Below are 23,480 nucleotides of genomic sequence, written 5' to 3'. Positions count from 1 at the left end.
CATTATGCTCAAGAGCTGTGATCCTCCATTCAAGCTTCCAAGGAAAAAAGTCACTTTTAAACCTGTGTTAATGACAGTGCCAGAAGAACCCGTCACCGAGGACAATCACTTCCTTCAGGACAGGACTGTCATCGATATTCCCGAAAGACCATTCCGGGAGGCCACTTGTGTGACATTACCCTATGTAGAGACTGTAAGAACATTACACACTGTCCCAAGGACATCTTGCTTACCAAAAAACATGCTGTACAGAGACTTGTTTAATCGTTAATCGTTTTAATGTGTATTTTATTGCTGTATATAACCATTTGGCTTTTATGTATTTTTGTTTTTCGTGTTTATTTTAAAAAGATCAATAAACGTGTCCTGAAAAAAGTATAAAAACTCTTGTCTTGTCTGTCTTTGTGTCAAAGTGACATTCCTTGTACTATGGCTACCTCTGCTGTCTCTAATCCCTCTTCCTCCACTTTAAAGTCATTAACGAACACTTAGATCGTACCAGTTGGTAGGCCGTATATCTTCGCCATCCCTTTAACATGTTAATTGCTGGGCCTAGCGGTTCAGGCAAAACCGAATTTGTCAAACATTTGATGGAACATAAACCTTATTTGATCGATCGTCCACCTCAACGGATCGTGTGGTGTTATAAAGAGTGTGAATCGGCGTACAGCCTCTTTTTCGAGAAAGTCAAGGCGATTCCATCATGTTTGTGGAAGGCGTTCCTAACGAAGACGACGGAATCATGTAAGACCACAGCCAAACCCATCTGGTCATTTTCGACGACATGTTAGAAGAACACGAAGAAGAAATTAAAATGTGGTTTACGCGCAAAGAGAATCATCGTAATGCCAGTGTCATTTACATCACTTAAAATTTGTTTCCACAAAGTAAAGCCCAACGCATCACCAGTCTCAATGCTCATTACGTGGTCTTGTTTAAAAGCCCTAGAGATAAATCGCAAGTGTAATTTTAGCCAAACAGTTAGGAACGACTTGGCTGACTCATGCGTACGACGATGCCACTCAAACCCCACACGATTATCTCCTCGTCGATTTGGAACCCACCACTCCCGATTATTTGCGATTTCGTACCCACTGGTCTCACCACTGGTGTCAAGACGGAGGGCCTGTCCTGTACACGTCTCAGTCGATGACTTAATCACATAAATTTTATAAAAATCTCGTCCTGTCAAATTGATTCTTGCCGTGTATTGCTTCAGTCGTGATAAAAATCCACAAATATGTGCTCTTGTCTTAGAAGCCAGTCTCAAAGAAGTCTTACGATGGTTTATGGTGACATCACATCAATTACTGCAAGGCATCATACAGATTAAACCAAACGCTTTGTTGACAGAAACAAAGTAGCCATGACACAAACTGGCCGATCCCCGCATCGACACTCAAAGCAAAAAGGAAATTATTTTGAAACCTGGAGGGAGCGGTTCTCTAGGACGGGCCATCATTCGCTTCCTCTTAAAATGGTATCCTAATGACCCCAAAGTTCTCCCGAAGAAAAAGCCACAACCAAAAAAGCCAAACGAAGCCCACAGAGACAAAAAAGCAGCGGTGTTAAGACCAGGTCACACCTCAGAAACATAAAAGCCCACAGAAAAAGAAAAAGAAAAGTCCCCAGGACAAGAAAACGCGTCCGAAAAGTTTCTTCCCGCAAGAGAGACACTTCGGCCAGGAAGCAATTTTTACATTCGCAAACCTCGACCTGCAACGACGCTGACCACATATCCGGTAGCCTCAGGTTCTTCCACATTTCCGTTGCTGGTGATGCCTGCCCAATCCAAGTTGACACCCGTACTTCCTCAGTTGATGAAACCATGGAAACCTACGTCTCCAAAAGCTTCACCCCAGTGGTGACACCCTCCTCCTCTTTAGCTGCAGTGACAGCTGCTCACAAAGTACCTGCTCCGAAAACAAAGTCCAAGAGAGATCGGGCATGTTAAAGAGTTTACTGGATTTGTCCAAGCAAGAACTGTCCCGATTTAATCCGTCGCGAACATGTCCTCGACGCGTGATGCCTGTCATCAATTTGATACGGCGTAAGGAGAATCAGTGGCGACGCGTTCCAGTATAAAAAAGACCCGAGGCAAAGCATGGGCATCAGTGTTTTTCTGCTCCTGAACTCCCAAAGATGTCACCCCCTAGAAGTCATCCCTCTTCTAAATCCAAAAGAAAGAAAAGGAAAGGACTGCCTCCTCGTTTAGTTAAATATGGGGACATGTTGCACGTCCTGTCCAAAGCTTCTCCACCAATGCGGAAAAAAAAAACTCATTCAATCTGCCTCCAAAGATGTCATCGATACTTTGTGCGAATGTTGTTTGAACGTCTTGAAAGGTACGATACCTTTGTCTAAACACCAGAAACAATGCTTAGTCAAACATTGTCACGTTCTTCGTCAAATGGTTCATAAGAAATTCCCATTCGTCAAAAGAAGATGTTGGTCCAACGATGAGGAAGTTTGTCTCTGTAGTTAGGACCCTTGCTGAAAGGAGTATTGGAAAAAATGCTGGGAGGACTTGTGGGAGCAAGATAAAAGGGACCTCTGGAATCCAAACATCTCAGATGTGACTCTTGAAATAGTATGGAAAGACGAAAACTAGCATAGTGCCTTACAACGATGGATGGAATACCATCGTTGGCAAGAACAACGCACTCCACATTTACCTCTCAATCCAAATTTGACCGAGATGTTCCAGTTACAACACGAATTGCAGACATTGATGGATCGCCACGATTAGTCTGAAACAGAAAAATCGCAAACGTACGGTCGACTCTTACAACGACTGTAACTCTTTCACCAGAAAGCGTTAGAAGTAACTGCTCTACCCACTCGAAAGATTTTAAGGCCTTGATGAAAAGTGCATCACTCACACCACCACCACTACCCCCAGTGGTCAAGACAGATGCAACCGCACGAAAGCCTGAGGAAGAAGTGGTACGAGAAGTCTTTCAAAAACCATTAGCAACTCCCATTCCTAGTAAAATTGTACCATCATTGTTGACCCCTTCCCCCACACCCCAACGAGAAGAAATGAAAGCTTGGGTTAAAAAGATATGTCCACTCCTCCTTCGACAGAAGTGAAAAAGAAAGAAGGGAAACCAGAAGTGAAAAATGAAATGAAGACTAAAGCCATTTCACTACAATCACCTCCACCGCTAACTTCGACTTCTACTCCCATGGTCCATCTGACACGTAAATCCATTTCCAAACCACCCTTTCGCACCGTCCAAAGTATCATCAGCGAAGAGTGAGTGACTTATTAAAAAATGGAAAAGGTGTTAACCAGCATTTACTAAGATCCATCCCATCCTTCAGGTTACGGAGGAGTTCAGAAGTTGTATCGTGCTGACGAATACGACTGAAAAGTCTACGTTTACCTGAAGTGGAACGATGGTTACAAGAACAAGGCACATACATATTACACAAACCCATTGGACGAAAATGTTCCAGAAATCGCACCCAAGTGGAGGGCATCGATCATCAATGACAAGCCGATTTAGCTGATGTCTCTCATTTGGCCAGCTACAATCGTGGCTACAAATATTTGTTTTGTGTCATCGACGTCTTTTCCAAATTTGCCTGGGTCGTACCATTGACTTTCAAATGGAGCATGGAGTTATTGCGAGCCCTCCAAGTGCCGTTGAAACAAAGCGGGCGTCACCATTCTCGATGGCAAACCGATAAAGGCACCGAATTTCTGAACCAAGCTTTCCAAAAAGAATTAAAGAAACGTGACATTCATTTTTTCACCATCGAGAATCCTGAAACCAAAGCCAGCATCGTGGAACGTTTTCAACGCACCTTTTACGCATCAACACACTCTCAACATCTTACCGCACTTGGTTCAAGCGTACAACCAATCTTACCATCGAAACATCGGGCGTGCCCCACAAGAAGTGACTCCGGACAACGAAGTGCTCATGTTCGAGCGCTTGTCTGGTACGTCCCCGACGGTCACTGTCCCCAAGAAAAGTGGAGTGTTTACTGTAGGAGATTGGGTGCGCACTGGTAAAACCAAGTGCACTTTCGACAAAGGTTACTTACCCAACTGGACCACCGAATTGTTTCGTGTCACTGGACGAGTGCATGGTCGTCACCCTGCCGTCTATAAATTGGAAGACATGAACGGGAAAGTGTTAAATTGAACGTTTTACATGCCCGAGTTAAAACGCGTCACCAAAAAAGAAGACGACATGTACGATATTGATAGCATTCTCGAACGCAGAACCCATAAATTGGGAAAACGACGTGTCAAGGAAGTCAAAGTACGTTGGAAAGGATATCCACCCAGTTTTGATTCTTGGATCGACGCTTCTCAAGTCATCGACTATAAAAAGAAGTGACCATCATGCCCTTTCACACAGACGCAGCTACGTCGACCACTCCTTCACCCAGTTCTTCTCTGCAAGATTTACAAAAACAACCCTTGTGGGTGTGGTGTGGAGAACGTGTGCCTAAAACGCAAATCGTCTTTTTTCTGCCAAATCTTCGTGGTGTATTGTGTCATCGGTGCAACCATTGCCAATTTGATTTGCAACAAGGAGACAAACAATTGTGGACCATTTTACTGAGAAGTTGCATCGATACCTTCTTCCGAATCCTTCCGTGAAATAATCCTCGAACGGCAACAACGGGAATCTTGCGTCCAGTGTCAGTCACCACTCCAGTAATAACAATCACATTTTGGGCGGAGACACTCCTCTGACTTCCAGTGACCCTCAGACAGCCACAGAACTCTGGAATTATGAACCACAACAACCAGTTTTCTTGACGTTACCCAGTGACAGTTCCATGGAGGTGTTTCTCCATAACCCTTTGTGTTGTCACACGGCCAAATTACTTCAGTCCATCCAATTAGATCACGACGCTCATTGGGAAGTGGCTTTGGTTGAAATGATTTACCCTACACGAATCAAATACATCACTGAAAAGCAAAACACTTTCCTGGTCTAAATCCTGATTGCCCAATTGCAAGAATAAAAAAATAATTTTGGGTTTTCAGATAACACCAAGTCAGCGAGCAATCCATCCTTCAGCATCTACACGTTGAAAATTCCTTCAGGTTATTATTTTAGTGGTGAACATTTGGTGGACACCCTTGCGGACAGGTTCGACTTAGCCTTTGGCAAAGCCCTGAACAGAGTCAAAAGAAGTGTTAAGATTGAGTATCATAAAGTGGCTTGTCGCCTCATGATCTATTATCAGGATACCGACACAATGTCCCTCAGGTTTTATAATAGTTTGTTTGAAATTTTGGGTGGACATCCACAGATGGTAGCACACAATTTTGCTTCCAAAATCAACAGTAATATGGATTTGTACGGGGGGTTTTGGAAACCCGGTAGAACTGAACGAATGACTTAATTTGATCTTTGTGTACTCCTATGTGGTGGAGTATAACGTAGTTGGACACACCTCCGTACAGTTACTGCGTGTCATTCCTTTCAAAGTGGATATTACCACAGCAAATGACCAATTTGTACATCCACATTATTTACCTGTCAGTAAGTCGTATTTCGACACTGTCAACATTATAAAAGATCTGGGACAAAATATTCCATTCTCTAAAGGAAAAGTCACGGTGGAACTCCATTTTCGAAAGAAATTCTCCAACGAATTGTATGTCATGTATCCAGTGCACCGAGGAGTCACTTGACAGCGAGGACATGGTTTTGGAGATATGTTGAAATCAGCCTTTCGTTCGATGGCCCCAGTGTTGAAACCGATGGTGACACGAAGACTGCATGCTTTGAAAGATGCCACATTGACGCACGGTAAAGAATTTCTCCAAAATGTCATCTCTGACAAACAAAACCGCAAAGAAGCTTTCTTCAGAGCAGGCAAAAATGTCTTGCTTCAAACAGGCAAAGACATTTTGGGCCGACGAGAAACTCCTGTAAATGCCCTGAATGATACTGAGTCAGGCATTCCCGCTTCCCTGACGACACAGCAAGGACACGGCAGAAAGAGGCGACGAAAACAACACTTCAGAAACCTTCACACTCCTAAAGCTAGAAAGACAAAGAAAAGAAGAACTGTTCGAGACTTAGACGTTTTTGATTATTAAATGATCCAACCAAAAAATGATGCACCTAGAGTCTTGCGCCTGTTGCAAGTCTGAACTGGATCTGTTTGCCATGCCAACTACTATGATGACAATGCAAGAATCCCAATGGGTCGAATTTCATCCCATCTTCTCTGTCTATGGACAGAACGAAGATTACATCGATCTGAATAGCAGTTACAAGTACTTGAAAGTAAAAGTGATCGACACGTCCACAGACGTTCCCGATTTCAAGGACGAAGATAAAGTAGCCCCCGTCAACAATTTCATGCATTCCTTGTTCAGTGGTGTAGATTTGTATCTGAATAACAAACTGGCCAGTAGCAGCATGGACACGTACCCTTACTGAGCGTACCTGGAAAATCTCTTGATGTACGAAAAAGAAGCCAATAACACCCATCTGGATGCTTGTGTGGTATGGAAACCTGACATAGCGGGCAAGTTTGACGATACCGATTTGAATACAGATAAAGACCCCAACCACAATGCGGGATTCAATGCCCGACGAAACAAAATCAAAGGCCCCAACAAACATTTAGACCTGATGGATCGTTGCCATTTAAACGTGTGGTTGAAAGAGAGGTATTTGCTGAACGGTGTGGATATCCGCCTAAGACTGAATCGTAGCAGTGCCACTTTCCTTTTAATAAGTGATGCTGTCTATTAGAAAACCATCATCTAAGAAGCCAGACTCTACGTGCGACGTGTGGAAGTGTTACCTAAAGTGGGAAACGACATCTGTTACACTTTGAGCAGAACGACACCCAAGTATCCAATATGCCACGTAGAAGTGAAAACTTTCACCATTCCCGCTGAATATCAATCCATGGTCAAAGATCATCTGTTCCAAGGACACTTACCCAGACGTTTGATCCTTGGTATCGTCAAAAATACAGCCTTCAATGGAGCCTTTGAGGAAAATCCTTTTGAATTTCAGCACTACAATGTGCCTAAGATTGAAGTCAGTCGCGATGGCAAGACCTTGTGTACCAGACCTTTCGAACCTGCCTTTAGTGACGAGAAGAAGAATTACTTGAGATCGTACTTGTCCCTGTACGAAGCCACAGGACTGTTAGGAACCAACACGAGTCACGGTATTACGTTCGAGGATTATGAAGAAAGTTACCCTTTGTGGGCTTTTGATTTCACCCCAGACCAAGGCAGCGACGAGGGACTTTTCCACCCTATAAAATCCGGCCAAATTCGCGTGGAACTTCAGTTTGCAAAGTCAATACCCGTAAACAACACGGTGAACGTCATCCTGGATAATACCATATAAATAAACATCTTTAGAGAAGACATTGTAGACGATTAGAAGCTATGGAAGACTGCTATCCCTCTTTGCATAGTGGAGAATCGTTGGATATAGAATGGAAGCACATCGAGGAAGTAGAACCCCAAGACGAAGACGAAAAGGACATAGTGATGAAGTCCAGATGGCCAGAACAAGAACAATATTTAGTCTCCTGTTGTGCCAAACACTTGGCAGAAAAAATTTCGGAATTGATCAAGAAAGATTGCTATGGATGTCAAAACGATTATCCCAGTCAAACTGAACATGATTAATGTCTGATGCTGAGTCAAGAACAAAAAATTGGACGGGTATCTGGGCGAAGCTTGGAGTCTCATCTCGGAAGAAGCCGTGTTGAATTTGTGGTAGCTTGCGTGAACATTCCTTTCCTCCATTATTAACTGTACACATTTATCGCATCGAAGCTCTCATGGCTCAGAGTGCAGAGATAAAACGAAGAAACGGTTACTTGTCAAACACATTCAAAGAGAAAGTCAGGATTGAATTGACCACTTATCATTACCTGTGAAGAAAAACAACACAAAAATGGATACCTGTAAACTTTATTACCTTTTGAACCACGGCTCGTACACTGCTTCTTGGTATCCTGTCGTGTGTGATAAAGATGAACTACCTCTTTGCAAACCTCATAACCATCAAGCTAATGTCATCAACATAGACGACAGTCATCTCTCAGAAACCCACGGGGTAGCCGTCTACTTTCCTAAAGAAGGTTGTATGGAGTATTTTGATTCGTATGGATTGCCCCGCTTTGGAAGACGATATCATTGACGTTATGAGAAGAAATGCTCAGACAACACGATTCAATAATGCGAAATCACAAGGCACATATTCCATGGTGTGTGGACAATATTGTGTGTATTTTCTTCATCAACGCAATCTTGGATATTCTTTAGAACATTTAGTGACTTATTTTGATAGTAATTCCTCTAGAAACGATGAGAAAGTAGATCGATGGTTTTGTGACCGTTATGGTTATCTTTTGTCTTTAGCTAGGAAAGGTAGTGTACATCAATGGCCCAATGACTTCCAACAGTGGAAGTCGAACTTCAGTTCACAACGTTGTCAACATTGTCCAAAATAGATTGTTATTTGAAAAACATGTTGTTTATTAAATTGTTTATTTAAAAATATGTTGATTGTTGGATGTTAGTTATTTGAATAAAAATGTTGTGTTTTGAAAAAGTGTGTTTCGTTTGTCTGCCATTTGTATCATGAAACATGCTCTTTGACTTCTCTCTATCCCTCAAATCAAACTATTTTAGCGTTCCAACTTTAAACTGTGTAGGGATGTTTTCGATCGTGTCCGTGCTTGAACTATATAAAGCGGGGTAGTCTCCAGTCTGACCATCCATTGTTGACTCATCCTCCTATGAAGATGTTCTCAAGACTAGCAAAGTTGAACGAAGCTTACGTGAATTTACATCGTGTCAGGCAAAGCCTGATACCGAAGCCTGAAGAGATAGAGAATATCAGAATGTTGAAAGTAACTGAAGACCTGACAGAAGAGCTCTTTAGAGAGGAAATCAGGAAAGAAAAAGAAGAATGGAAGAAGTACAGACTTCAGAAGCAGCAGCAGCAGAGAGAGAGAGAGAAAGCAGCAGCAGCAGCAGCAGCAGGGACCAGACAGAGGTTTTTTGACTGTCGTGTAGACACCAAAGAGTTCTCCTTCTCTTTCCGACGAAGCAGACCCTATCCTGTGGGAAAGCCTGCCGCCAGTTGGGGACGCAATCTTAGACCATAAAAGAATGCCATAGCTCCCCGTCCACAAAACAGCCCTTTTCAGGGCCACCCAATGCTCTAGAAAAGAAATACTAATTCAGTTGCCAATGATATGTTATTAAGTTTAAAAAATAGAAATGTGCCTATAAGCACTTCATTTCTTTATCTTTGTTAGAAAGTGTGATTATAAACACTTCGTTTCCATAGCTTGGAAAAATTTGTAATTAATGTTTGTCAGTAAAAATGTAAGTGACTGTTTCTTTTAAGTCCGCGCGTTCCATGTATATTGGATTAATGATATGGGTAATGTAAGTTTTGGTGACATGGGATGTTTTCCTTCCGTGAATGACAAATATAAAAGGAACCCTCGTCAGTCTAGCTACCCTTTTGATTCGCGAACAACGAAAAAATGAGCAGCAGACTAACGAAGCTTCTGGAACTTCAGATGCACCTGTAGTACGCCCGACGCCTGTTGGATGAGCTGCCCATGGAGGCAATTGAAGAGAAAGAGAGAATGGAGAAGGAGGAGGAGAAGAGAAAAAAGAGGAGGAAAAGAAAAGACAAATTTTGCCTCAGCTGATCATGAGGCATACAAGTGAAGTTAAGCCTATGGTGATGACACCTCCACAGGCAGCACCAGCACCGGCACGACAGCCACAAAAGCACAACACACACTAGCAGCAGTACCACAACCTGGACCAGTACCGCAACTTCGTCATCCACGGATGTGGCATAGAAGACAAGAACGCTTCAGAATCCCCCAAACGTGAGATTGGGATTCTGAAGCAAATCAACCAACCTCTGCGCTCCCAAGAGCAAGACTGAACTGGGAGCAAGATTGGAGTAGGAGATGTGTTTGTGGTGCCAGACCGGGGAGATGTCACCATTAGCCAGGTACATCAGGAGTTCCAAAATAAACCCTTTTCAGGGCTAACCAAAGCTCTAGAAAAGAGACACTCTTCAAGTTGCCAATTTGTGTGAATGTGGAGTAGTGTGAATATAAACACTCACTCTTTTACTAGTGTTATTGTGTATGTGTGCGTGTTTGTGTCTGTGTGTATTTGTATGAGCCCACGTACGTTTGTGTGGATAGTAGAGTGTGTGTAAGTGAGCGTAAGCTTGTGTGGATAGTAGATTTGGGTTTGTTTTTCATCCTTCCTGTGTGTGGATAGTATATTTTGGGGTTTGTAAGCGTTCGCGTACGTTTGTGTGGATAGTATATATTGTGGTTTTTTCTCCTTCTCGTATGTGGATAGTATAATTTGGGTTTGATTTTGTTTCTTCGCGTGTGTGGATAGTATATTTTGGTTTTGTTTTGCTTCTTCGCGTATGTTGATAGTATAATTTGGGTTTGATATTGCTTCTTGGCGTGTGTGGATAGTATATTTGTGTTTATATTTTGCTTCTTCGCGTGTGTGGATAGTATATTTTGGATTTGTTTTGCGTCATCGCGTACGATCATAGTATAATTTGGGTTTGAGTTTGCTCCTTCGCGTGTGTGGATAGGATAGTATATTAGTGTTTATTTTTTGCTTCTTCGCGTGTGTGGATAGTATATTTTGGTTATTATTTTCTTCTTCGCGTGTGTGGATAGTATAATTTGGGTTTGATTTTGTTTCTTCTTCGCGTGTGGATAGTATATAATATATAATATGTGAAGTGAGTGTTCGGGATGTTTTCCTTCACGTCCGTGCTTGATATATATGAAGTCATAGCGTCGTATTTCGCGCCAATCTACACAGAATAAAGGAATATGAGTATAGAGAAATTTAACGAGCTAAAAGACAGTTGGTATTGGATGATAGATGCAGCTTATGTGGTGGAAAGGCTAGAGAAGGAGTTAAGGTATCCATTTATATAGTTACCAAGGATTTTGTCACAAATCAAGTGACCAGTCTAAAAGTTGCCAGGGATCTGGTTCAGGGTATGATTGAAGAGGAAGTTAAAAAGTTAAGAGGCTTGATTGTATTTGAGTATGTGAAAGTTGGTAACTTGAAAGAAGCCCTAGATATTGTAATCAGAGTAAGGTGTTTCTTGGAAGATATACTGCAATGGACAGAGTGGTCTTTTGTAAAATGGGGAATGGAACAGATAACGAAAGTAGAAAAACTGATGAGAAATGTGTTGACAGAAGATGTAAAGAAGATAAAAGAAAGATGGTCAAAGGGGAGAAAAGAAAGAGAAAACATAAAGAAAAAGTAGGAATCTGAGAGACTAAACAACAACTGGATGAAAGTCCAGGAGAAACTCAGATTGATGGGCCATCATGACTGGATGCCAGAAGATGAAAAGAAGAAAGGAATGTTGGAAAAAGTGAGGAGATGGTGGAAGAAGTGGAGAAAATAGAAGAAGAAGAAGAAGAAGAAGAAGACAAAGGCCCTTTTAAGGGTCACTCATATGCCTCGAACAGAGTTGCTTTCTTGCCTCAAAATAATTTTTGTCTATTATATAGTTGTTTGTGACTATATGTTGTCTATTGTCTGTGTTATATAAATCTAAGTCCCACTCTTTATTCCGGATTGAGGTCAGCCCGGTGCACACCTACACACTAGCTCTTTGTTCAGCACTGTCACGTCACCTCGCCTGTTTCTACATTGTTGCAACATTGTTACCAGTGTCCCATAACGTAACATCAGGCGCAATACAGACCCCACTTACCCTTGTCCGTAAACGTACCCAATATACATCATATATAGATTCCATGTTACATTTCCCTTGTCCGTAGACAGTCCCAATCCATTGTCCCTATATATTCCGATGTTCAATTTCCCTTGTCCGTAGAGTATCCCACCCAAGTTAAATTTCCCTTGTCCGTAGACAGTCCCTATCCATTGTCCCTATATATTCCTTTGTTAAATTTCCCATGTTAAATTCCCCTTGTCCGTAGGGTATACCCCCCCCAGTTTAACATTAAAGTCCCATTGTCCGTAGGGTATCCCCTATAACTACTAACGATAGTGCAAATGATTATACCTATGTAGCAAAATGATTCGAGTCAAAACAGCAATAACGGGATCCAGCTTTTGTCATAAAGGGAAACAACTCTGTTGGTGTTACCAAATAATCGACAATTCTGCTGTCATTATTTGTAGTGGATGTGTTATTACCATCTGTATTGTAGAATAGTCTACCACCAGTACATGTATGTTGCAAGTTCTACATATTTCTACCAATGACAAACCAAAGGCATTAAACATTTCAAATCTTTCGTTTTACGTTGGATGGTCCCCAACCCTACGTACCCAGTATATATTCCTTGTACGTTTCCTTATACAAGTTTCACAAAGGGAAACTTTTTCAAAATAAATAATTGATTTGATTCCCCCAAAATTTGTTATCATAGCCAATTCCTGACATCCAGTCATCTACGACCAAAGGAGGCTGCTTTCTTTCTGTCTCAGCCGGTTGTTCTAGAACAGATTGTCAATTTTTTTTAAATAATAAGAACAACACTACATTAATGAAAGATCAAACTGAGGAATCGTGTCATATATATCTATATATATACATACATACATACATATATATATATATATATATATATATATATATATATATATATATATATATATATATATATATATATATATAAAAGCTAGAATAATTAAATGTCAACTTTCAATTATGCTTTCGGAAAGGTTGTGTGCAAGAAAAACCCCAACAAAACACACACACACCCGCAACACATAAATGCTTCCGCAGTTGCCTTTTTGCCCACAAACAGTGTTTTATTAAAATGTTCGGGCAAAAATAATTCACATAAACAACAATATTTCAGCACAAAGTTTGAAAAGATTAAATATTACACTAACTGGTAATACAAATGCTCCGGTTGTAAATAATTAAAATGATATTTATTTCTTCAAGCTCATTCACCCTTTTCAAAATAGGATGAATTAATTTCAGTTTTTGAGCAGATTGTTGGAGGGATGGAAGTTTATGATGAACGTTTCTGTCATGTCGCCTGGCCCTTTTAATATTGGAACTTATTAATGCAAATAGAGACAAGAAAGGTTGCTTAAGGGGGTGGGGGTGGGCGACTAAGGAGAATACCGTTCGTACGCTGTTATTGTTCTGTTGGCACCGATAGACAGCGAAGACACTTAACACTTTTCGATCTACTAAAGAGTTTCTGTCATTATTATTAAATAACATGCAATCAAATTATCAACGACAACTGTATTCTAAAAATTTTAGCTTCACCGGAAATGACATTGTGGCGAAACAGTATATAACTTATTTTACCGTGCGAGAATGCTTTCAACTTGACAAACTTATTTTATCTTTCGAGAATCAAAATACTATTCAAGAATGCTTACAACGGTGGCAATCGTCTTTTACCATGATATAATGCTTTCTACCATGGCAAAGTTATTTTACCATACCAGAATGCCTGCAACTATGGCAAAATTATTTTACCATGCAAGAATGCATACGACTATGCAAACTTATTTTACCATACTAGAATGCCTAGAACTATGCAAACTTATTTTACCATGCTAGAATGCCTACATCTATGCAAACTTATTTTACCATACTAGAATGCCTACAACTATGCAACCTTTTGTACCATGCTAGAATGCCTACAACTATGCAAACTTATTTTACCATACTAGAATGCCTACAACTATGCAACCTTTTGTACCATGCTAGAATGCCTACATCTATGCAACCTTTTGTACCATGCTAGAATGCCTAGAACTATGCAAACTTATTTTACCATGCTAGAATGCCTACATCTATGCAAACTTATTTTACCATACTAGAATGCCTGCATCTATGCAACCTTTTGTACCATGCTAGAATGCCTACAACTATGCAAACTTATTTTACCATACTAGAATGCCTACAACTATGCAACCTTTTGTACCATGCTAGAATGCCTACATCTATGCAACCTTTTGTACCATGCTAGAATGCCTACAACTATGCAAACTTATTTTACCATACTAGAATGCCTACAACTATGCAACCTTTTGTACCATGATAGAATGCCTACAACTATGCAAACGTATTTTACCATGCAAGAATGCATACAACTATGCAAACTTATTTTACCATACTAGAATGCCTACATCTATGCAACCTTTTGTACCATGCTAGAATGCCTACAACTATGCAACCTTTTGTACCATGCTAGAATGCCTACAACTATGCAACCTTTTGTACCATGCTAGAATGCCTACAACTATGCAAACTTATTTTACCATACTAGAATGCCTACAACTATGCAACCTTTTGTACCATACTAGAATGCCTACATCTATGCAACCTTTTGTACCATGCTAGAATGCCTACAACTATGCAAACTTGTTTTACCATACTAGAATGCCTACAACTATGCAACCTTTTGTACCATGATAGAATGCCTACAACTATGCAAACGTATTTTACCATGCAAGAATGCATACAACTATGCAAACTTATTTTACTATACTAGAATGCCTACAACCATGCAAATTATTCTACCATATCAGAATGCTCACAACTGTGGCAAATTTCTTTTGCCAAGCAATAATGTTTACAACTATGGAAAACTTATATCACTATGCAAGAGTGCTTCGAACCACGGCAAACTTATTTTGTCATGCTAGAATGTTTGCAAATATGGAACACTTGTGTCGCTATGTGAGAATTATTACAACTTGGGCAAACGTATTTTACCATCCAAGAATGTTTAGTTTACAGTGCGAAAATGTTTACAACTTTGACAAAGTTATAATACTATGCGATACTGCTTATAGCTATTACAAACGTCTTTCCAAATGGAATTGGTGGTCGTAGATATGAAAGTAGGAAACTGTGACTAAAATATTTTTAGCAGAATGCTTTTTTTAAATAATTAACTCAAAATTTAAAACCTTTACACACCAGCAAGTCCTTACATGAAAATATCTTATTTGCTACTGTATTTTCATGTTCGTTAATTTTCATTGATATTATTATTATTATTATTATTATTATTATTATTAAACCTAATCATAGCATTAAAAGTTTGATATTGAAAGATAAGTAACCGAATGATTCGTACCAATTATCCTATGTTGTTTCGTCTTGTCTATGAAGACTGATCCTTCTTTACCTGAAAATAAAAGACATAGACAGAAACTAAAAGTTGCATAGTAAATATCGTGTATTAAAAACATGCTGTTAAATATGACTAGACCAATTGATAGGTGATTGTTATTTCAAGATAGGTCTAAAAAGTTTCGGACAATAAATCTAAATGAGATACGTCAGTATTCTCAATAAATGAAATAATTCTAACATCCTTTTGATCGCTGAATCTAGATAGATTACCACATAAATGAATTTGAAACAATACCGGTATTTATTTTGCCGCTGTTAGGAAGGATAATCCATAGTGATAATCATAATTGCTAAGTTTTGGAAGTAGAGTATACTCATAATGAAGTAGAATATTGTTTGACACAATAATGCCATGGCAAGAACAGGAGATGTGAGAAATGCTAAAATATTTTTCCTGATGTAAATCCTACCGAGTTTTCACTTGTAAGCGAAACAATTCAGTTGATGGCGGCGGAAGGAAAAATAATCCAGTTATTTAGATGATACCTATATCAAAACTACACTAGTTTAGTGACCAGGTTGTAAGCAAAAAATACTAGTATCTTGACATAGTGAGGGTACCACAGCTTATAATAATCTCTTTTTATTAAATCAGCAACAACAATGTTATTATTATTATTATTATTATTATTATTATTATTATTATTATTGAGGTTGTTATTATTATTATTATTATTATTATTATTATTTGGGTATGTAAATCCCAACAATTTGAACAATAATGTACAAGGAGAAGTGCCATTCAATTCATATATGTATCTGCTTTGTGGACTTACTTGGTTTGGGAAACTTTTTCTTTTTAGGCAGCTCTGGCAGCTCTGGAAACAAAATATATCGTTACACATAGAAAGGAACTGAATTAAAGAGCTAGAGGAAACGAGATCAGCAAATAAATGGAGCTTACCAAATATTAGCTGCTCATTAACACTATATTTTATGCCATTTTAGATGAAACCAAATCATGCAGATAAAACATTGCAAAGAAGTAGTTATTTAATCGTATTAACTTCAGAATAAACATGATTTATCATAGACAATTTTTACCAAAAGAGATTTATTACACAATTATTAATAAAGAAAGTTAATAATAATAATAATAATAATAATAATAATAATAATAATAATAATAATAATTTATTATTGTCTTTATTATTATTATTATTATTATTATTATTATTATTATTGTATTTAGTAATGAACATTTTCAAACATTTCGAATTAAATATTAAACTGTTCTTATACCTGTCTCATTTATGAAAGATAGCAGGTTCCTATGAAATCAAAAGCAACAAAAATCAGCAGTTACTCACTTTCGACAACCTTGGAGATGGTATCTGATATTTCGTTTAGCTTATTAGTCGTTACTGAAAAACAAATAGGAAAGTTCAGCCATATTTACATTTGCTGCTAGCAACATTCTAATTCAAAAACGTTGAATGCAGTAATGAGAGACTAATTAGGCATTCAAACCAATCGTAGTTTACTCTTTCTTTTTTTCTTGATATAATGATGGTTTTGGGTAAGTGCTGCACTAAAGCAGTATGGAACCAGGCTAAAGTCGTGTTGGATTCTCTAGTATATTAAATTCTGTGCATGATTCCTTTCACACACTTATCATTAGAATATGTATTGATCATGAAAAAGTACATCCACGAGCACCAGTGGAACAACAAAATGGTGCATATTGCGGTGTGATAAGGGCACAAAAATGCAGACAGTGTTGTACCTCTGTAATGAAAGAAATGAAAAGAAACAACATGGAGAAATTTGAAAAAGAAACTGAGACAGAAATACAGTTTCAAAGACTGCAAGCTGTAAAACGTGACCTTGAACAGCATCAAATGTAATGCAAATTATATAGACGTTGGTGTAATTGTTAGAACATTGAAAACTATTTTAATGTTTATTCAGGGAAGTAAAGAGAAGTAATACATGCAATTCACACGTTTACTCAATTAATTTTATACTTTTCTTGGGGAAAGGTTGCACAATATACCATTATATCGCATCCATAAATTATTAAATCACAAAGTAACCTAAATTATGTCATTTGTGAAGAATTTATCACCATCTGAGAGAAGCAACATAAATATCGTTTAGATATACATATTGTGAAGATGCAAACATCAGAGAAAATTCATGTTACACCTTGTATTAATTGAAAATAAACTGCATAAGTAAATGGTACGAACTAGAAGCAAGTCTAAATGATGTTAATGCAACATAGAAAAAATGATATTGGGAATAGGGAAATTAAATACAAAATACCAGAGATGCAAGTATTGGGACATAATTTTTAAGTAAAAGTATTAAGACTGAAATTTTCTCTAAATTGTATTAAAATTAATTTTTCATTAAATTATATTGGAAGTAATTTTCACTAAAATTTATCTCGATATATTTTATCTCAATATAGTGGAAAATTAGTTAAATTTATCTCAATATATTTTAGTGGAAATTCTGTCCTAATACAAGTATTGCATAACAAAGGAAAATCACAAGAGTATTACATGTGAGTGTGAAAAAGTTAATATAAGATCGTTGTATTTGTAAAATAAAATAAATTACAAATACAATCAACAAGTGACACTTTGCAGAACTTTATCGTAGATTAGTAAAACTAACCAGTGCATGACATCTAAACCTTGCGCTGCAACTAAATTGAACGCCCAAGTGAACCAGGTAATTTCAAAATTATTAAACGACATAGCATGTTACTACTATGAAACAAATGTCACAAATACGTCATTAAATATTTTGTAAATGTACATCTTGCAATTTGCAATATGATAATTCTATGAAAAGATGCAGGTCGCAGTTGGACATAAAAGTTGGACAGAATTAAATCAATCTTGATAGCGTGGATAGCAATATCTATTTGTCAGATTTCCTTAATGAGTTTGAAAGAAACAAAGTACCAGGTGTTGTTCCATCTCTGCATGACAGAGCTACCAAGCACAGGTACTGTTAGAGAGTTACTAAAACAACTAAAATATTTCATGTACATGTGCAGATCTGAAAACCGCACTTGCTATGTATAGTCCCAAAGATGTGTTAATGATGCATTCAGATCCAGTAACATTACCATATATATGAAATAACTTAATTTGAGATGTAATATTTTTAAAATTCTACCATACCACTGACCGTATATACCGTAGATTGAAACGATTTATACTTGATTGATAATGGGTCAGAAAAAAAAACAAAAAAAAAACGTAGGCCAAGATTTGAATGAGCCTACCGATAATGCCGTGCGTGTAAACATAAATATAAATACGCAACATGCACTATTGAATACTGGTAAATATAGTCAACTGATGAAACGAATTCTACGATAGGCAAATACGAACAAAAGATGGACACGTTTCCTTTTGAAAGAAAGGTTGTTAAAATTGAAAGGAGCAGCGGGGGGGGGGGGGGGGGGGAACAGACCTTTGCTTGAAAGGCGTCGAAACGTCGAAAATAAACCCTCCTACGAACGATTGAAAAATAAAAAGTGTCGACAAATTTTTAAAAAGCGTCGACACTTTACTGAGAAAAATCTCGGAATTTTTCTAATTAATATTACTGCATTGTCGTTGGTGATTTTTTCTAGTTTATTATCCATGCTGTTTACGCAATTACGCCTTCGCTGAGGTCATCACCCCCTCTGCTGCTATTAATTTATCCAAATTTACCACCATACCAAGTTTGATGAATATTTCTCAACACGTTCTCGCTGTCGTTTCTCCTCATCTGTTTCATCTTTATTTGTTTCATCTTTATTTGTTCTATGTTTCAAGTAATATTCAAGTTCTGATGGTGGTTTTTCTATTTTTGGATTTATGTTCTTTCTTTTCCTGTAATTTATCATTAAACTTCTGTATCGATCTCCACCGCAATTTTTGCAAATCTGATATAATCCTCTAACGCCGTTGTTACATCCAACACATCTTCGTGGACCAGCATGAAGGTTTTTCTTTATAAGATAATTATGTTTTTTGCAATATTCTCCACGACATTTTTTATCACATTTATTAGTGGTTCCTTGACGCAGCCACGCACAATTGTTCATTATATTAATGATATCAGTTTAATTCAGTTTAATTTTATCATCACCCCCTCTGCTGCTATAATAATTAAATCTAATGTTATAATAAAATGGTACATCCGGAATCTCATACTGCAAGAATAGCACGAGAACGATTAGAAGCAATCAAAAACTTTCTTCCTGTTAGAGATTCATTTAGAAAAAATCTACAAGCGCAGCAAGAAGCACAAGTTGAGTATGAAGAAGAAACTAAAAAACTGTTTAAGCCCGTCACTGCAGTCATCAAGGAAGATCTTTTTCCGGTATCAAAACAAACAGCGGAACAAACCGAAAAAATAGCAAGAAGAACTAAACAAACAAAGAAGATTTTACGAGATCTTCCACCTGACATAGCCAGGGAAATAGCTGCAGCTCAACCTCCACATGTCGGTGAAGAAATACTTGAAGGTATTGGAAAACTTCGTACTGAAGTCGCCGACGTGAGAAAAAAACATGCATCTGAATCCAAACCAGCAGGAGAATTGATTGCAAGATTTAACGAAGGAATTGTTGAAGATATTAGAAATATTGAAAAAGAAAAATTACCTGAAATGATATTATCTGGTATATTTAATAAATCTAGTATTTTAAAACCCGGTCATGAAAAAGTAAATGATGATAATTTTATTAAATGGATATATCGCGTATATTACAACAAAAAACAAGCTAGAGGTCCAGAATACGAAAGTCTTCATGAAGAAGTAAAAAGACTTTATAAAGAGAGAATGAAACAACTAGAACAGGAACAACCCTCCCAGCGGAAACTTCCTCCACCTTTACGTAAAATAATTTCTGTGCCGGAAATGACATTTACACCGATAGATTCACCACATGGATTTCGAAGAAGTGACTCCCCGGTCGCCACTGAAGTACTTTCTCCGGTAATGCAACCACCAGTATTTAAAACACCTCAAGATGAACCTAAAACAGGATCTGGTTTATGTCCTGATAATATCATTAATGATGTGTCACGGTTAGAGGTTCTCATAGGAGGAAAACGTGCCGGAAATAATTCACCAGAAATAATTAATGAAGCAGCTGTATTTGCCAGCGATTATTTCGCGGCGGCATCATGGATATCGGAGTTTACCGAGAACTTATCGATGAACTTGTTGATGACTAGTTGTTAGATAAATGGTAAATAAAAATAAGATGATAATACATAATAATCATCGTAAATCCGTATCGGTCAGAGCGGTGAACTCACGATTACCAATCTACAGAGCTACTTACGGAGATGGACTTGGTGATGTTATTCGGGGATTATTCACAAGGATAGCTCCAAAAGCAGCACCTATTGCAAAACAATTATCGATGAAAGCTATCGATATTGTTCGTGAAAAAGCTCCTGGTGCAATTATCAATGTTGCTGGTAAGGCATTCTCGGCGATCAAAGAAAGACTAGCACGATTATTGCGACGAAAACAACAACCACCTGTGAAACTGGCAAGTACTGAGGTGATGCCAGCAAACGTAAGTAAAATAATAAATCAAGCTGCAAATCAAAAACTAGCAGCGTTAGCAGATCGGGGACTCGGTGAATCGGGAAATAATATTTCAAGTTTAATATCAGGAAGTGGAACTTTCCGAGGTGGAATTTTCCGAACGCGGTAATCAACGTGTTAGACGAAAATAATTATAATAAAATGTTCAAGCGCGTATCCGACACAGCATTTGACATGGAAGCACCTGTCCTTAAAGATGAATCGGTACGTGATTATCAGTTTTATTCTTATGACGGACGAACACCAGATCAACGTGGAAGAATTGAACTACAAGTTCATGACACAAGTAGATATTTTCTACCCGCTGAGGCTTTTATTGAGGTAGAAGGTACAATCATAAAAACGGATAATACTAATTACTTAGATCCAGTAAAAGTTGGTTTCGTCAACAACGGGATCATGGCATTATTTGATAGCGCCACGTATATGATTGATGGAAAAAATATTGAATCGATTGAGAAGGATGTAGACGTTGCTACAACAATAATAGGGCTGGCAAGATATTCTGATGATTATACAAGATCAGAAGGTCCCACAATGATGTTTGTGAAAGATAATTCTAATAACCCTGAAAGCGATCCGTATAATATAAGACGACCAAGAAATTTTGCCAATAACGCGGATGCCGATGTGTGGCCGGTGGTTCATGGTTCTAATGAAAATTTCAACTTGGGATTTGCAGCGCGTAGAAATATGTTGCTAGGAGACAATAGAAGATTTTCATGTACAATTCCACTATCGCATATTTTTGGATTTTGCAGGAATGTTAAAAAGGTTATTTTTGGAGCTAGACACACGGTTGTTCTTGTAAGAAAGGGTGATGATAATGATGCTCTGTGGAGACCCGCTGGTGATGCTGGTAAAGTAGTATTACCGAAACTTTCACTGTGGATGCCGGTAATGACTTCAACGATCGCAGAAGAACAGAAATTAATTTCTTTCATGGACACAGGTGGTAAATCCTTGTTGTCATGGTTAACAACAAACACAGATAGTATGCAAACTAACGTTAACGGTCAGTTTACATGGCATATAGCATCACAACAAGGTGTTTCTGCACCACGGCATATTTTTATTGCGTTTCAAAACCATGATCGTTTAGGTAATCAAGTTCACTCTCACATGATATTTGATAAACTAGGTCTTACAAATATTTCCTTGCGGATAAACGGACAACAAGAACCAACAGAGAATATACAACTAAATTATGAACAAAATCGTATAGGACGTGCATATCATCGTTTGATGTCATTCATGGGACATGATCAAAATGTAGATACTGGGTTGCAAATATCACAATATGATTTCAGGACGTTGTATCCGATTTATTATTTTTCACTGGAGCATCTTGATCTATCAAAACAATCTGTCGTTGATATACATCTTAAAGCAACATTAAATACAGGTGGTGTTGATTACAGAGCAATCGCGGTCATACTTAGCGATAAAGCCATGTTACTTGAAGGTGATAGTGGTCGAATGAGGGTCGTTGATGCACCGGTGGAAAATCTGTAATCGTATTATTTAGAAAAATATATTTTATATAAAAATGTCGTATGGTCATGTTAATGGTACTCTGACTCCTGGTCAGGTCAAAAAACTTCAATCAAAAACCACCAACAAATGTGGAACTAAAATATCACTAAAACGAGATCAAATTGGTGGTGGTCCAAACAAATTATCGTTGACAAATAATCAGATTAAACATTTCAATAAAGCCCTGGAATCAAAAACTGGAGTTCAATTTCATCTTTCCCCGAGCGCCATCAAAGACATGGTTAAAACCGGTGGTATATTTCCACTTCTTGCGGCTATTCCAGCGTTAATAGCTGCTGCCGCGCCAGCCGTAGCAAAAGCAGCCGCGTTAGGTGCTGTTGGAACAGCTGCTGGAATGGCTCTAAAGAAAGCAACAGGGCAAGGATACAAAAAAAAGGGACGCGGCTTAGAATTGCCAGGATCTCGTTGGGGAAAGGGTCTGAGGCTTCCACGTTAGACGCTCCAGCATCAAATTTTGATTTACTTGATGCTGCTAAACGATTAAAAATAAAAAACTTTAGAGGTGTTTTCATGCGAGATCAATTACCAAAACAACCAAACAAACTAGAAACAGGTATTATTAATCTCGATGAACGTTCTGGACCTGGTACTCACTGGGTATCATACGCGGTTGATCCACGTGGAATCGTTTATTTTGATTCGTACGGGTTAGCTCCACCAGTTGAATTTATCAAGTATGTCGCACCACTCCACGCAACAACCAGAGTTTGGTATTCAACGTTACCCACACAAATAATGACAGATCCACCAATATGCGGCCGTGAAGTAATTAATGTACTTAACGCTATATCAAAATCATCCAAACCGCCACATAAAATCGTGCATGATTATACAAGCAACCGATTCGTTGCGCGTAAAGCGTTTTAAACAACAGGTCTTATTATAATGGTTGATATTTACGGAAGAAGATCCTCACGTGTTAAGAGAGCATCCGGCGATGTTGATTTGTCAAAGTACGCGACTAAGGATGACCTCACTGACGTTATGAACCTGGCTGGAGTTGACCCAGATGAGGTTGTTATTTTTCAAGATCGACATGGTAAACTAAAAACGAGCAATATCAAATGGAATGATATAATCCGACGAGTACTTGGTGCAGCTACGGATAATATTCCTGTGTTTACTGACAGCGGCAGAATTAGGGAT

At 38.3% G+C, this 23,480-nt stretch overlaps 1 protein-coding gene across 2 annotated transcripts in view; it reads right to left on the bottom strand.

The window, feature by feature from the left end:
- The window catches only part of LOC149796384 (uncharacterized), a 98,121-nt gene that overhangs the window by 21,346 nt on the left and 53,295 nt on the right, over positions 1-23,480 (bottom strand). For both annotated transcript variants that reach the window (XR_016421673.1, XM_089961062.1), the window contains exons 4-6: positions 16,511-16,564; positions 15,977-16,018; positions 15,142-15,192 (exon numbers count right to left, since the gene is read on the bottom strand). Coding sequence is in view for 1 of the 2 variants with exons in the window: in XM_089961062.1 (XP_089817188.1) it covers positions 15,142-15,192; positions 15,977-16,018; positions 16,511-16,564 (147 nt within the window). In the remaining variant the exon portion in view is untranslated. The remainder of the gene's footprint in view (positions 1-15,141; positions 15,193-15,976; positions 16,019-16,510; positions 16,565-23,480) is intronic.

The sequence above is a fragment of the Sinohyriopsis cumingii genome, chromosome 6 (genome assembly GCF_028554795.1).
Source record: "Sinohyriopsis cumingii isolate HCF-2022 chromosome 6, ASM2855479v2, whole genome shotgun sequence".
In the NCBI taxonomy this organism is placed as follows: Eukaryota; Metazoa; Mollusca; class Bivalvia; order Unionida; family Unionidae; genus Sinohyriopsis; species Sinohyriopsis cumingii.
Note: the sequence above shows the minus strand (reverse complement) of the source record. Positions and strands in the feature narration are given on the sequence as shown.